Raw genomic sequence first — 15,854 nt, 5'->3', positions numbered from 1 at the left:
TTATTTTCTTTTACAATTTGCACACATAGTCTGTGCTTTGCCCACTAGTTACTGTGGTTTACCACAACTTGCCACCAAATTTATACCCAAGCTAGAAAAAGCCTAAGGCTACAAAAGATATTTTAAAAGTTAGTTTTTTGTTTTAAGTGGATAACTGCAAAAGCTTAATTCCTAAGTACACTTATAAGAGTCTGATTCCAGCGCTAATACAAAAAACCAACCACTCCCAAGGTTTCTTCTTAATGGAAAACCACAAGGCCTCATTCATTTCATTCGATAATTCTCAAAATTCTTTGCGACTTGACAATCATCCCAATCAAACCCCAAGTTCTAAGTTCATATTGTTGCCCCAATTAAACTCTGAAGTCTGAACAGAACAAACTCTTGTGCACGTAATGGAAACATAATTCTAAAAGTCAAAAAAAGGTTCAAGAATAACACAAATTGATTCAATTTATAACAATAGTTTGTTTTCTCACAAAAAATTGCAAATTCAATTAGTAAGAACTATGATTTCGAGGCATATTCTGATTCCTAACAATGACTGAAACTTTTATTCTACAAAAAAAAAAAAAAAAAAAAAAATTGAAGACAGAGAGTAACATGAGACGAAACGACCAAACTGTTTGATAAAATGGGCAAAAGAGAGATTTTATTGAGGACAAACATGTCAATGCCTGCGACTCAAGGATCCATGGCAGATATTACGAGAGGATGGTCCCCTGGAATATGTGGCAACGAAAAATTGCACGCCGAAATTATGAAGCAAAACTACCTTTCATCTGATGCTTTCTTGCTTTTCTTGTCCTCTGCTAGTATCAGTCTTTTTTGTCCTCCTTTGCTCAATTATTTTTTGACAAATACTCCTACTCCTATTACAGAAAGAGGAAAAGCCCATTTCTTCTTGCTGTTTCTTGGTTTGGTTTAATGGCGAAGATTACAGGACGGTTGAAGCCAGTTTTCAGTAATGATGGAGTGACAATGAGGTTTGTGTCCAACGTGGGAAATGGTGGGGGATTGAGATTCAGTGATGCATTATTCTCAGTTCCTATTCAACTTCAGAAGAGGAAGCTCAGCAGCTCTGCAGGTGCTTGTAATGGTAGCAGAAAAATGCATGCGTCACCATCATCATCAGCGTCGTCTTCTTCTTCTTCTATGGACAAATCAAAGCAATTAAGTGACTCAAAAATGAGGAAAGATGAGATTTTTGATGAGATTATGGATGAATTTGAATCTGAAAAGGATGATTTGGCTTGTTTCAGAGGCTTGGTCTTGGATATAGCATACAGGTATTTCCTTCCATTTCTGTCTTTACTGATTTTTGGGTGAATTGCTGGTCCTTTTCCTTTCCTTTTCTTTTTCTTTTTAATTACTATTTGCTGTTCAAGTTCAATCCTGAGTTAGCTATATTTACTTCCATGATGTTAATACAGAAATTATATTCCACTCTAGTTGATCTTCCTTGAGAAAAGGAAAGGGGAAAGGGGGAGGGTGTTTGTTAAAGATGATGTTGCTGCATTAGCCTTAGTATGCATGGACAGTACAAGTTGCTAAATAAAAGTGATGTTTGGTGCATTTGAACAATTTTTGATGTGGGAGGTTGTCTTGAAAATCACCGGGAAAAATAATGAAGGATAGTTTTAGTGGGATTGGCTATTTCAATTTTTCCTACTGTACGTAAAATTTTCTGCACTTTTGTCGTGGGAAAGATTAATGGTACAATCTTATCGTGTGATTATGGTGAATGAAAAAAAAAAGTGTGATGATGGTGAATGGACAAGATTAATTATGTATCATCTATTTTTCAGAGCTTAGTGAAACAGTAAAGATGTCATCCCTAAAATGCAAAGCAAATCGCAGTTAGATTGTATAAAAATGTAATGAATAGTATTGAAAAAAATTGTAATGACTGCTGCTATCAGCACCTAGAAGCGAGCTCCTTTACTTTGTTTTAGTCCTTATATTTTTGCTTGAGTTTTTGCATAATTGAAAAGTTTAGATCCTTTGTTCAGAGCTTTGTTTTTTCACCCTTCTTAGTCTGTGGAGCTAAAACAATCAATTTCTAGATAGTTATGAAATAAGCACATGTATAATGTATTTTCAACTGCATTTTCTGATTAGATGTGTATGACATCCTTGGCTTACTAATTTACCAAATATAGCTATGGGTAGCTGGCATGTCAAGTTCTGCAGCCTTTAAACCATTTGGAGAATTTATCAGCCACGCTTTGTCTAATCTATGCATTATCCATGTTTGACACTGCTACAAGTGAAAAATCCCTATTCTTGGTGTTTTGCATAGCCTACATGATTTTAATAGACAACTTAAAATCACTAATCTGTTTTGACCAAGGAAATTGGCTCCCTTGGTGAACTTTCCATCATAGCAGTGATTAACTTGTAGAGATGTAGGCTTTTAGTAGGTGATATCTCTCTCTCAGATGCTCCCCTAGTGAAATCTCTTAGTTTATGTTGGCCATTACTAACTTTATGTATTTGATGAGTTAATGTTACTTTAGTTAATCTGTATGAGAAGTCAATCGTCCTACATGAGACCTGTTGACCAATGTGTATACCCTGATCCTCAAGGTTTTAAGAACTTTCTGTAGCAAATCATAGTTTTAACACTTTATGCACTCTGTTACATTGTTTTGCATTAGCTTCAATGTTCTAGTTTTGTATGTCTTCGAAATAAGAGTCCAGGTATTGCATGAAATGTTTTGACCAGAATCACGAGGACTTGATCTAATTTCAGGATGCAGTCTATCATTTTCACAGTAGTATCTTTTTTCTTCTTGATAAAATATAGGGTACATTCTTCGATGCTCCAAAAATAAGGTACATTCTTCTATGGTCCAAAAATAATCTTAGGATTTCTTCTTTTGTTGTGCTGACTTACGAATCATTGTTTGTTTGGCACACTATCAGATCCACTTTTCTTTTCCCTGTACATTGAATGTACAATGAAGTTCCATGTCATATTAGTTCACACTGCCACATACTCTATCATGTCTGCAATAGTTTCATTATTGAGCAAATTTGTTAACATTTATGAGCAAGCTACTTTTCTGCTATCAATGACATTGGTGTGTTCAGTTATACAATTCGTATGTGCTTTCTATTTTGCTCTAATCTTCGAGTACTTGGTATCAAGGAAAGGCATGGTTGATATGGCAAGCAGTTATGTATAATTACAGCACTCTGTGAATTTTACATTGACTTAGTCCCTTCTAATGTCTTTGCAGGCCTGTCAATGTTGTGTGTTGGAAGCGTGCCATTTGTTTGGAGTTCATGGAGAAGGTCAAGCTGCTAGTCCTTTTCAATGATAATCGCTTATCTGTGTAATTTTCTGTTTCCACGTGGCTGTAAATTGAATTATAACATTCTTTGTATTGCTTTGAGCTAATAAAATTCAACATATGGAAGCATAATTCACTGATCAGGATGTATTTTCCTATTTTTGGGGCTTTGGTTTTGCATCCAAATTTATATTCAGGGGCAGCATCATGGTTGTGCAAAATGCCACTCTGTTTTGGATATTAACTTATTGGTTTATGCAGGCTGATGTTTTGGAGTATTATGATCAAACTGTCAATTCTCCAAGTGGCTCTTTTAATATACCTGCAGTGTTAAGGGTATGATACTTGTAAGCATCTTTGCATTCTATACTCATCTGTTTTCATCTATAGGCATTATCTGTTTATCATTTGTTTTTTTTTTGTGTTATTATTTTTCATATCAAGTATATATGTTTTACCAAGTTATCAATATGCTCAGCAAAAGCATTGTTATTGGGAAATTGATGACATATGAGCTTGTCTATTGTGTCTTAACTCTATATAAACTCAATCAGTTAAGTTTACAAGCATACATCTTGATGTTAACTTGAGAGATCCTACATAAGTTTGAAAAATACATTTCCTAGTACCAAGTGGGCTAACGTCTACTAAAGTCCATCTTGTGTTATCAATGAGGTCAGTTGGGTCTAAAATCTGATCTCTTCAAGAGTACTCTCTCTCTGTCTCTCTGTGACACATGAAAGATGAATAAGCTTACATTCACGGTCTACTACAAAGAACATTAACCAAAGACAGGCTACCCACTTAAGGTATATGCAGTGACTCGGATCACTGCCCTGAATCTATTGGGTTCTTCTTTTCACGAGTTGGTTACCTCGTTGTCGAAAATCATCAACACATTCAGGCATCATTGCAGTTCAACTCTTTTTGCACTTTCACTGTTATTGGCCTGAGGTAGAAGGAACCCATCTAAGACATTTAAAGAATAAAAAGAAAGATAGAAGAGATGCAGGGCAATTAAGACCAGCATCATGCCAATGAAATGCTACATGGATACTCAGTTTTATCCTATATCAGAGACCTGAATAGGCCCTTCACTGGCACAATTTCTGTTAAGTTTCTTTGAAGCTGATTTTTATCATGTCCATCTTCCTGACCTAACCAATCGTAAAATTGAGAGATGTGGGGTACATAGAGATTTCCTATAGCGAGTTGCAAAATCTTTTATGAAGAAGAGAATATGTTAATATGGATTATATAAGTTACAATAGAAAAGGTACAATAGAAAAGGTTCTGCTGGGAGCATGTATGGCCTTATACTTGGTCAATTAGCCTGTCTTTTACTTCATTGTCTTCTTTTCAATTTTTGAACGAAGAGGTGATAGTGATTGATTAGACTGTTTTATTGTTGTCTCAGGTCCCTCACCTGCTGCAGGTAGTAAAACGGAGAAGAGTAAAGAGAAACCTTAGTCGTAAAAATATATTTTATCGTGACAATTTCACATGCCAGTAAGTGACTAAGTGTTTATTAATGAATAATATCTTATGAATTCAGACAATTTGATGACTTCCTTAGACATTGCGAATTGAGAATCAATGTTGAAATGTTATTCAAACATCTTAGCATGCCAAATTATTCTGGACCCATAAGTGAATATGATTGGAAGTATCTAACAGAGCTCCATTAGCTGACTCTACTTAGCTAGCATAATAATATTTACATGTCTGAACCTTCTTTTTTATATGCGAACACTGTCATGATATTCGTTTCTACCTCAGTTCTTGATGAAACCAGTAAGAACTTCTCCTTTGATTGCTCTGCTTTATCTTTATCTTTATTTCTTTCTTTCTTTCTTTATTTTGGACTTTCCCTTGTCTAATTAATTTTATTCAGCAATCCTTTTTTTTTAAGTAATTAATGACAATTCTAATTTTCTTACGGTTACCATCTAACATAGACTAATGAGGACTGGATATATCTGTTTAGCACGAAATTTCTTGGTTATTGAGAATCACATATAGGCTATCTTTGATCATTTTTTTCTATTCATCTCCTCCAGAAATAGTTCAAATAAAAGAAACTCAACGAGACTAAACAGTATCAGGACAACATAATTTGTGGAACAAATGGATGTAAAATCATAGCTTTACATAAGTAGATATCACTGTAAGATAGTTCTACATTGTTAAGGACAATTTATAGTGGCATAGAGTCGTACACAATAATGGGTTTGTTTGGATAGGAGATTATTTGAGAAAATTATTTAGAATAACACTGTAACACTTTTTATGATGTGATGTACGTGAGATAAAAGGGTGGTTGGAAATTGTGTGTATGATACACGTTGAATAATATTTGAAAATTTTGTTCGCAAATCATGCTAACCAAACAGAGCTATGTTACTTTTCGTACGAGTTAACATTGAAGTTTGTGCCAACTTGTTCCACAATCAAATTTTGCAGCCCAACTCTAGAACTTCCTGTCATGGCGTCATTGTTAGATTTTAGGCCTTTGACCAATAAAACTTTTCAGCTGCTACCATCTATGATGGTATGCCTATAGGGCTCTCCCTCTAAGAATGCTCTTAAATTTAGTTTAAGATGTTTTTGATAGAGTTGGATCAAAGCCATAGCAATTTTAATTTTGTTTAAGAATGCTTTTCAGGTTATTATGCTAAGATAATTGTCATGAAAATACTGGTCATCTGAAGCTGTCATAATCTATGAGCTGGACTAAGATGGTTGTTCCCAGGTTTCCAGGAAATTTTTTTATAAATCGGTTATCATCCATCACCATATTGTGTTGTGTATGGTTGAAAGTCGTCAATTCTACAAGTTCTGGAACACTTCTAGCACTTGTATATTTTTTTATCTTTATCAAACTTGGGTAGATTTGAATAACCATCTCATGCAGTCCAGCATAACACTGGAAGAATAAGGTGCAAAGAGATTGAAAAGATCTAAAATCCACTGCTTCAGATTGGACAATGATCAGGACTAATGCAAACTCTCCGTGGAAACTTGCCCTATTAGTTTGTGCACTGATGCAAAACAGTTCCTTGGTATTTGGTTGCCTAATCCCGTGAAAAACTAGAAGGGATAACTTGTCAAAATGGTTAATCTAATCATGAAATAAAAAATAAAACATTTTAAACTATGAAAAAGTGTGTATGATACAAGCGTGGTCGCTAGTTTATCATTTAGCAAAAAGTTGGGGAATTATGGAATTAATAAACTCTTGCTTCGGATGGCAGGTTGGTTTGGAAAGTTTGATTGCTGTCTCCCTGTGTACCTTGATCCTGCCTTGGTTTACATTTCTTACCTTGTAGAAATTTCAGGTTTCTAAATTAACTCGCCTCAATTTTCTGTAGCAACAATCTCTACCCGTTGATTGACATTCTCTTACAGTGCTTAAGTAAAAGTAATTAAAAAAAAAAGAAAAAGAAAAAGAAAAACTCATTACATGAATATTTTTTCTCTCTCTCCTCTTAAAACTGGTAATCTGTTTCCATGTACGATAAATTCAGCTGTTCTAATTACCACTACTAGTTGCAGGGCCCAATATTGTTTAGACATAAATGTACAAAATATAGCCCTGGACATTCCAGCCTTGTGGAGAATGAGATGGGCTTTTAGCACGGTCACTAACTCTTTCTATTCCTGTGACTTCTAAATTGGTCTTTGGGAATCCTATTCCATTTGAAAGGATAACCTGTTCCTTCTTGCACCTTGGAGAACTGCTTTAAGCAGCTAGTTTCCTTGGAAGTCTATGATTTTTGGGGAGAATTCTTACCTCCTGGGATTGTAGGTTTTTATTGTCTGTAGAATGGGAAATATTGAAATTTGATGACGAGTTCTCTCATATAATAATTCAGAGTTTGATTTTTGTTGGGTAACCTTCTGACTTTTATCAAAGCCGGTCCAGTTTAAGGTGGATTTACATTTGCCGGTACACTTGAATGCTTGAAGAAGCATATGCCTGGGTAGCCTAGGGAAGAAAACTGAACACAGACTGACCCACAAGCCTTTGTTGTTTTTGTTTGGATAAAATAGCTGTAAGACCAGAATATTACAAGTTGTTGTCTTCACCCAGTTAGTTACATGACACTTCTTCCCGTGGTTGGGCATGAAATCCACAGACAGTGGTATTTTATTTGCTTAAGCTCATTCAGGACTTCACTTTATGTTTTTGTTTGGATAAAATAGCTGTAAGACCAGAATATTACAAGTTGTTGTCTTCACCCAGTTAGTTACATGACACTTCTTCCCATGGTTGGGCATGAAATCCACAGACAGTGGTATTTTATTTGGTTAAGCTCATTCAGGACTTCACTTTATACCGAATGAAAAACCTTGACATGACCTGTAGAACATGTATCAAGTACTCATAATACCGCCACATTCTTAAGTTTGGAAAGCCATAGTGGTAGGAACATGTCTACTTGGAGCTCCGGAAACCCAATTTATATTCGCCAGAGTACTTTAGCACTTGTTTTTTGCAGCTAATAATAAGCACCATTTGGATAATTTTGGGTTTGAAATGTAAGAAGTTATTTTAAAGGCTGCCCAAGCACTTATAACCAGGAGGGAGCCCAAATATGGATATTCTGATTTAAGTTGAGTTACTTTCCAATGCCCTTATCTTGAATCATGCATTGAGGTAACATTGGAGGGTGTACTAGTGGATGAAATCATGTAGAGAGAGAGAGAGAGGATGCACTGATTCGCTGATGAAGTTTCTCGGAAAGGGACCTGGAGTTTCTGCAGGAGGCCTGATTTAGGAACCTGTTAAGAATTCAACCTGCAACCATGAATTGGATGAGTGCACTTGATGTATTTGAACAGCACCTTCAGAGCATCTTGCAACAATACTAGTTCTATAATCTAAAATTATCAGTTTTACTTTTATTTTCTGGTACTTATTTATTCAGATGTTATGTGATCCATGAATCTGCCAAACACCCCCCCCCCTCCCCACCCAAAAAAAAAAAGTATCCTGTGTTCCTCCTAGTCTTTTGGTCTCTTTCTCTATCTATGTCTGTCTCTGTCTCTGTCTCTGTCTGTCTCTGTCTCTCTCTCTCTTCACAGCTTTCAAGTTGGTTCATTCTCAAAATAGTAATAAACCTCGTCAGAAGTGAAAAGAAAGAACTTACTAAATTGATCATTGTCAATCCAACAGGTAATCTGTGCTTTAAAAAACAAAAAAGTCTTAGCCTATTTTTCCCACTCAACAAGTTACTCACTCCCAATTCATTGTGCTATGATTGCTTATGGGGGAAAAGAGACTGGAAAGTCAGGTAGAGGGAGCTAGCAACAAATATAAAGGATGATATTAGAGGGAATATAAATCAATTTGATTATAAGAAAGATATTTTCTAACGGGTAATGCCTATCTGCGGGTGGGTAGATGCTGAAATACACTACACTATTATCTAGAAGGATATAAAAGATATGCATGGGTACTCATTAATGAAAATGAACAAAGTTTTCTTGTATGTTGTAAGTATTAGTATGCTATTTAACAACAATTACTGATCTAGCAGTTCAAAGATGACTGAATTAAAGAAGTATAAAAAGGGAGTAAAAGAGAGGGTGACACTATTTATAGTCAGCCAAAAAACCATCAAGCATGATGCTTTTGAAAGTGGTTAACGGAATATGAGGAGTAAAATATATAGCCACAGTACAACATACTACACGAAGTAGGTACATCAAGAAAAAAAATGTGCAAGGGACTTGCTTACCACAGGTTCAAAGTGCATGTTAAGCCTAGAACACCCCTGAACGAGCTAGCTTTAGTTATAGGTGGGAATGCTGAGGAGAAAATTATTTTGGAGACAAAGATAAGTTGTCATTTTCCTGAATTTTCATTTCAATTTGTCTACCTATTCAAAGATCAAGTTTAGGCGGAAGGATAGGATAATCCTGAAGATTTACATCTAGCTGGTTCAATAGTTTCAGACAACGCCAACATCTAGAATTCTTGAACTGAGCATCTTAGTGTCAATTAAGCATCTAGAAAGGATATAGAGTTCTCTGCTTCTAATCCTTGCCATTAAATGGGAACTTTACAACTAATACCACCATGATGCTTTTCTGAAAGCACTTCTTTATAGCTATTGGCTTTGTAATTTATCCTTTTCAAAGATGGAATTTCTATTTGAACATTTTATTGATTATGGAGTTACGATTATTTTACTGCTATATTGTTGCTTGTATGCTAAGTGTCTGGTGTTTATCATTAACAGGTATTGTTCTTCCGATGAGTACTTGACCATTGACCATGTCGTGCCAATTGCTAGAGGGGGAGAATGGACATGGGAAAATCTGGTAAAATGGTCTAAAACTGTATTCATTACAGCCCTCAAATAGTAGAATACTTATGGTGCTTAACCACTGCTGTTTAATGACTACTAGTGCCAGTCCTTATTTTTATTTTCCTGAAATGACAAAAATTTCATCGATATAACAGCTTTACACCTATGCAAGATAAAGGAACAAGGCTGGCAGTACATTAAGATCCAAACACCATGCTCTCAGGTTCTAAAACTGATAAGGTGTCAAGCCTCAAGAGATATACGTCTAGCAGCTCACCTAGAGGACATAAAAGACCTCAGCTCAATGTTTAGGACATGCTCATTTGATAGTCCGCCTGTTGAAATTAATAGACTCAGTGATAGACTGAGTAAGAAAGCAATGCACATTCACTTTGATGAGGAGTTTCTAGACCCTCAGTGTCTTAGTACACTTTTGTAAAGTCCAAGTTTGAGCCTGTAAACTAAGAAAAAGGGAGAGAAAATACTCTTCTTCATCTCTTTGGACTACACAATATACAAATATATATACACAAGTGTAACCTAATTTAGATCCTAAAATCATGCTAATCTAAATCAATCTACTACCTAATTAATATATGATACCATAATCATATGATACCTAATTAATATATGATACTATAATCAAATCTTTCCTAATATTTACAATAGCAAATATTTTCATAATATCAGATCACATATCTTCAACACTCCCCCTCAAGATGGAGCATAGATGTTAATCATGCCCATCTTGCCACAAATGTAATCAATTCTCGGACCATTTAGAGGTTTAGTGAAAATATCAGCTAACTGTTCTCCAGTTCTCACATGACTGGTTGAGATCAAGTTTTGCTGGATTTTTTTCACAAACAAAGTGGCAATCAATTTCGATATGCTTTGTTCTCTCCACTTGAAAAATAGTTTTGCATCTTCCCTTAGCCAAACCTTCTTTTCTTCCCCATCAACGGGTGGGTCATCAGTGAGATGATCATCTCTATCGATGCTGCGCAGATATATTCGAATAGTTTTACTCCAATCCAAAAAATTTTTTCCACTCAATTTGTGTTCAGTAATTTTTTATGTTCGAGGAATAACATCAGAAATTACTGTTTTCATCTCTCTACTACTACCTTTCATATCTGCCATTATAATTCACACAAGAAAGACCTAAAAGTGACTCAATAGGGTCGCGTCAAAAGACAAACTGATAACAGAGGCTGAAGCTCTGATACCATGTAAACTAAGAAAAAGGGAGAGAAAATACTCTTCTTCATCTCTTTGGACTACACAATATACAAATATATATACACAAGTGTAACCTAATTTAGATCCTAAAATCATGCTAATCTAAATCAATCTACTACCTAATTAATATATGATACTATAATCATATGATACATAATTAATATATGATACTATAATAAAATCTTTCCTAATATTTACAATAGCAAATATTTCCATAATATCAGATCACATATCTTCAACAGAGCCCTTGCTCATATATTGTACTGTTCTCTTATTAGCAATAAATATTTCTATCGTTTCGGAAAAAAAAAAAAAACAGCTTTACACTTAATGAGCAAAGGCTCCATCATGACTATACAAAATGTGCACTAAGGCACTGAGGATTGTACCATTCGTCCTCACAAAAGATGCCTAAGGCATAATTGCTAACTACTTTGCTTCTATTTATTTTGTCCTCATTGGCTATACAGAATGAGCATTTGGGAAACAAGGAACTTAGATTATGGATGTCTTCAATCAGAGTAAACAACCTGATGTCCTTAGCTCTTCCCGTTTTTATCTGATTCAAAAGCTGCTTTTGTGGGACTTCCACAACAATGTTGGTCCACTGTCTCTCTTGCTTTGATAAGAGCAAGTACGAGAGCTTCGGCTGTTTCTAGGGACAGATTGCGTGTACTTCTTTCTTGTAGAGCCCATCCAGCAATGTCTATGTTCTGAATCATTGAAGCAATGATTCCAATTCCTACTCTCTGCTCTGTCTGTAGATGTTGGACTGCAACACTGATTCTGATGTCACCTTCATTCCTTTGACTGGTTCCATGTATTTCAGGAATGCTCACTCTTGATTCTTTCTCCACTTCTTCTTCATATTCTATCCACTCCTTGTGAGCTTTCTGTATTTTATGTGCTGGTGATCTCTGTTTTAATTGGAATTCCCAGTCATTCCTTGCTTTCCATATCTGCCACAAAATATGTACAGTTAATGCTATGTGGTCCTGTCCATTATTGCAATTCCTAGCCTCTACAACTGCACACCACCATCTTTGAAAACTTCCTCTCATCTCTGCTATACCATCCCACTGCACTGGAGATACCATCCAAACTTCCTCTGTGGACCTGCAATGTAATAAGCAGTGCTCAACTGTTTCAGCATCCTCTCCACATCTTTTGCATGTAGGGTCTCCTGCTTTTGTTCTTTCCCTTATCAGGCTATTCACTGGGAGTGTATTGTTGATGCACTTCCGCAAAAAGAACTCCTGCTTCTGTTTGATTTGAGCTTCCATATGTATTTCCACATCTGCTTGGTTGAACCACTCATGCTTGTTTCTCCTATTATTCTGCTGCTTCTTGTTTGGTCATTTTGCTCCTTGTTCAGCATCTTATATGCTGAGCTTATAGCGTATTGACCCAAGTTACTGTACTTCCACAAATTGCTGTCTTCTCTTCTCGCAAGGCGGTAATCTTAAGCATATTTTCTGCATCTGTTTTGCTGAAAGTCTTGAAAATTTGGGGTCTGTTCCATCTGAAATCAGAGATTAACTCTTCCACCTTTGTCAAATTGCAGTTGAGTGGTCTCCTTGTCACTGGCTTCCCATGAGGGTTATCTGGGATCCATTTGTTCTCCCAGATTCTAGTACTCCTTCCATTTCCAATCCATCTACTGATTGCTTCTTCCACTAGCTCTCTCACCCCCATGACACTCTTCCAAATCCAAGATGCATTTTTAGGAATTCGACATCTGCATATGGACTCACTGTGATACTATTTAACCTTCAGATCCTTGCTTACCAAAATGTTTGGATTGGTGATCAAACTCCAGATCTGCTTCCCCAACAAAGCTTTTACATTTTTTTCCATAGTCCTTACTACTTTTGAATTTTCTGCCATAGTCAATTTAGGGTATTAAATTTTGATGGGCTAACTGCAGATTTGAACAGTTCACAGTTATACTAGCGTTTGGTTGCCTTGTCTGGTGAAAATTTTGCTTATGTTTTTTTTTAAACTCTGCTTTTACGATGGTTGGCTGCAGCTGGATATGCCTTTGCAGATTTTGATTCCAAAAACACTGACTGTGTTTGTTAGTTGCAAGATCTGAAACTTTCAGTTTCCTGATAGATCCTGTCTCCCCAGATCTATTTCTGGTTCTGAGTTGTGTGGCCATTCCCGAGGAATCACGTGATTCCTCATGCCCATATATTTATTTCAATTAATACGGAAAACTGCAAGACAAGGGAGAGGATGAAGCTGTATATAAATCATTTTGAAATTTAAATTTCAGCAGATAGGAGGTTGCTTGCTTTTATTGCACCTTAACCGGAAAACTTATTACTGTTATTATTATTATTATTATTTTGGTAATTTATTTTCTTTCTTTCATTTTCTAAATCTACTTCTGGACTTTTTGATTGGTCCCACATGCCAGTGAATGTTTCTTACTGCTAGTGTTTTTGGGCTGTTGATCTTCTCATCAACTAAAAAAGCTTTATACTTGCAAATATAAGCTATATCATGAAAGAATAAATCCCATACTTGCAGGAAAGAAAAAAGATAAGGAACTAATTCCATACTTGCCGCTGGTATATTACGAAAGAAGATTTTGCTTCTCTTGGAGCTAGATCTCTGTTATTTAATATGGTTTTAATTTTAGCAAATAAGCTTATATTTGTGTCTATGAACAGGGTTCCTCTGGGTATTGCTAGCTTATAGTTTTGTCTGTTTACTACAAGAATCTACCATACTTCTCCATCTAGCTTAGTGTATCAGCATAGATTGTCAGTCTACAATAGTCACCGGTAACGATGCTACAAAGACCACGCAGGATTTTGAAGTGAGAATAGAAACATGAATTTATCAAGATACTGAATTCACTTGAAATCTCTACCTTTGGGCGTAGGTAATTGCCCTCAAACATTCTTTAAGCGCTATACAATGAAATGCATATTTTCATAATCTATAGATTGCTTTAAGTTGGATTGTATAGCTCGTTGAACGAGAAAATGGGTTGAAAAGTGAGCTCGGCCCTCCATCAATGATTTTTTAAGTGCAGAGGGAAAAGAGAGATCATCAATATATAACAACTAATAGAAGCTAGTTTGTCCTTGATTAAAAACTTATCTGGCACACCTTTTACCGGTGCTAACTTTTTTGCTTGGAAATTATGACATTAAAGATCAGATCACAGGAGTAAAGCGTGGTACCATTAAATGGAGGGAAAGGAATACATTTTAGGTTGTAGTTTGTGGTATCTGAGATTAGCAAGTGCCAGAAAAGATGACAGATTTTCTTCATAGCATCTGTTGGTGCCATTTTGAGATATGTTAGTAGCTGATTGCAGGAGTCCTGACTAAACCTCGAACTACTGGTTGAATCTTTTCCTGTAGCTTGTTATTGCCTTACTTCTCTCTATTCATCAGTATAATTGCGTTTGTGATTTTCTGGATAACAGGTTACTGCCTGTGCCAAATGCAACTCAAGAAAGGGTCAAAAGATGCCAGAAGAAGCAAATATGAAACTTATGAAGGTCCCCAAGGTATATCCATTTCTCCATTCCAGTGGTTTGCCCGTTGGAGAAAATATGCCGGGACTATTCTGTTGGACTAACATTCAATCACTCTAAAACTAGAATACTAGTTGTTTTGTGTTGCATTTCAATAACAGGGTAACCATGAAGGCCGATTTCTCCCATTTACGGGTGACAATTTTGCATATACCAATTGTGCAGGCACCGAAGGAATTTGACATACTTGCAATACCTCTGACAGCCTCAGCTGTGAAGATGCTTAGATCAAGAAAGGGAATGCCAGAAGAATGGCGAGACTACTTGTCAGTGCCATCTTCAGCACCGTGATTGATCCTTCTGTTTCTGCGTTCTCTGCTTCACGCTTACTGTCCTTCGTGGAGTAAATTAAACTATCCTTGAAGATGTAATTATCCAATCTGACTCTTCTAATGTCCTAGTTATGTAATTCCTGTATAGAAATATTTAGCTTAGCGCCAATTGTTCCTGAAGCTGCTTTGTCATTTAACTCTGTATTAAAAATAGCAAATCCGTTCTAATCTAATTGCTTATCTCATGGATTCTGTTACAGACTCGTTGAAGAATCAACATTAGATTAAGTTACCACGAATAGATTTTTTAATGTTCATTCCCTCCTTCATAGTAGTATATATACATATGTGTGTGCACGTGTCTGAACGATATCAGCAAGCAGATTAGCTGATTGACTGCTAGCTTGTCTTTTCTAGGCAACTTTAAGGCAATGTTTTGAAAATCGGACCAGACCGGCCGGTTTGACCGGCGAAACCACGAACTAGTCATGATACCGGTTCGATTCTATACTATAGTTGAAATTATCAAATAATCGGTCAAACCCATCAAAAGCGGTCGAATCGATGATTCTAGTATGGATAGAACTCGAGATCTTTGTTGTAGAAGGCTAGTGTAGTAATCATTGCATCATAACATCCAATTAGTTTTTTTTTATACCACATTTATATAAAAACAACTTTTCATCTTTCTTTCCTCCGTTTTCTCAACAAAATCTCATCTTCTAATGACTTTTTCTTTCTAATTTTCAACTCTCTCTCTCTCCTCTTTTCTTTTGTCACTCCTTTTTTAATCAAACCTCTTTAGTTTTAATTTATTGATGTTTTTTTCCATCTTTTAATTTTGTTTTTGTCTATTAAATTGAAACAATTTAAAAAATAATTGTTTTTCTTTAACCCTAAAGACTAATTATTAAATGCCGCAACCACTCACTTTCATCTCATTTTTTGTTTCTTATCAAGTTTGCATCTTTATTTTCGATTCTCCTGACTTCCTCTAAACTACAAAATTTTTTTAAGTTGCAATCTTTAAATCCCAAAAACGTGAATTAAAATTTAAACTCACAATGTCTAAATTTCATAGACGTGACTTTTGTATAATTTCAAAATATTGTGGTATTTTTGGGTTGGATTTAAGATTTTTTTTGGTAGATATAATTGAGATTGAGAT

At 35.7% G+C, this 15,854-nt stretch overlaps 1 protein-coding gene across 1 annotated transcript; it reads left to right on the top strand.

Annotated features, from left to right (window-relative positions):
- Positions 1-770: 770 nt before the first annotated feature.
- On the top strand, positions 771-14,943 carry LOC113775711. Its single transcript, XM_027320695.1, has 7 exons — positions 771-1,289; positions 3,246-3,300; positions 3,561-3,635; positions 4,717-4,808; positions 9,548-9,629; positions 14,304-14,387; positions 14,580-14,943. Exons 1-7 carry the CDS (start codon positions 928-930, stop codon positions 14,703-14,705), a joined length of 876 nt encoding a protein of 291 aa, XP_027176496.1. The 5' UTR covers positions 771-927; the 3' UTR covers positions 14,706-14,943.
- The last annotated feature ends 911 nt before the right edge of the window (positions 14,944-15,854 follow it).

The sequence above is a fragment of the Coffea eugenioides genome, chromosome 6 (assembly GCF_003713205.1).
Source record: "Coffea eugenioides isolate CCC68of chromosome 6, Ceug_1.0, whole genome shotgun sequence".
Taxonomy (NCBI): Eukaryota; Viridiplantae; Streptophyta; class Magnoliopsida; order Gentianales; family Rubiaceae; genus Coffea; species Coffea eugenioides.
The sequence above is the reverse complement of the archived record's forward strand: the minus strand, read 5'-3'. Positions and strand labels throughout refer to the sequence as shown.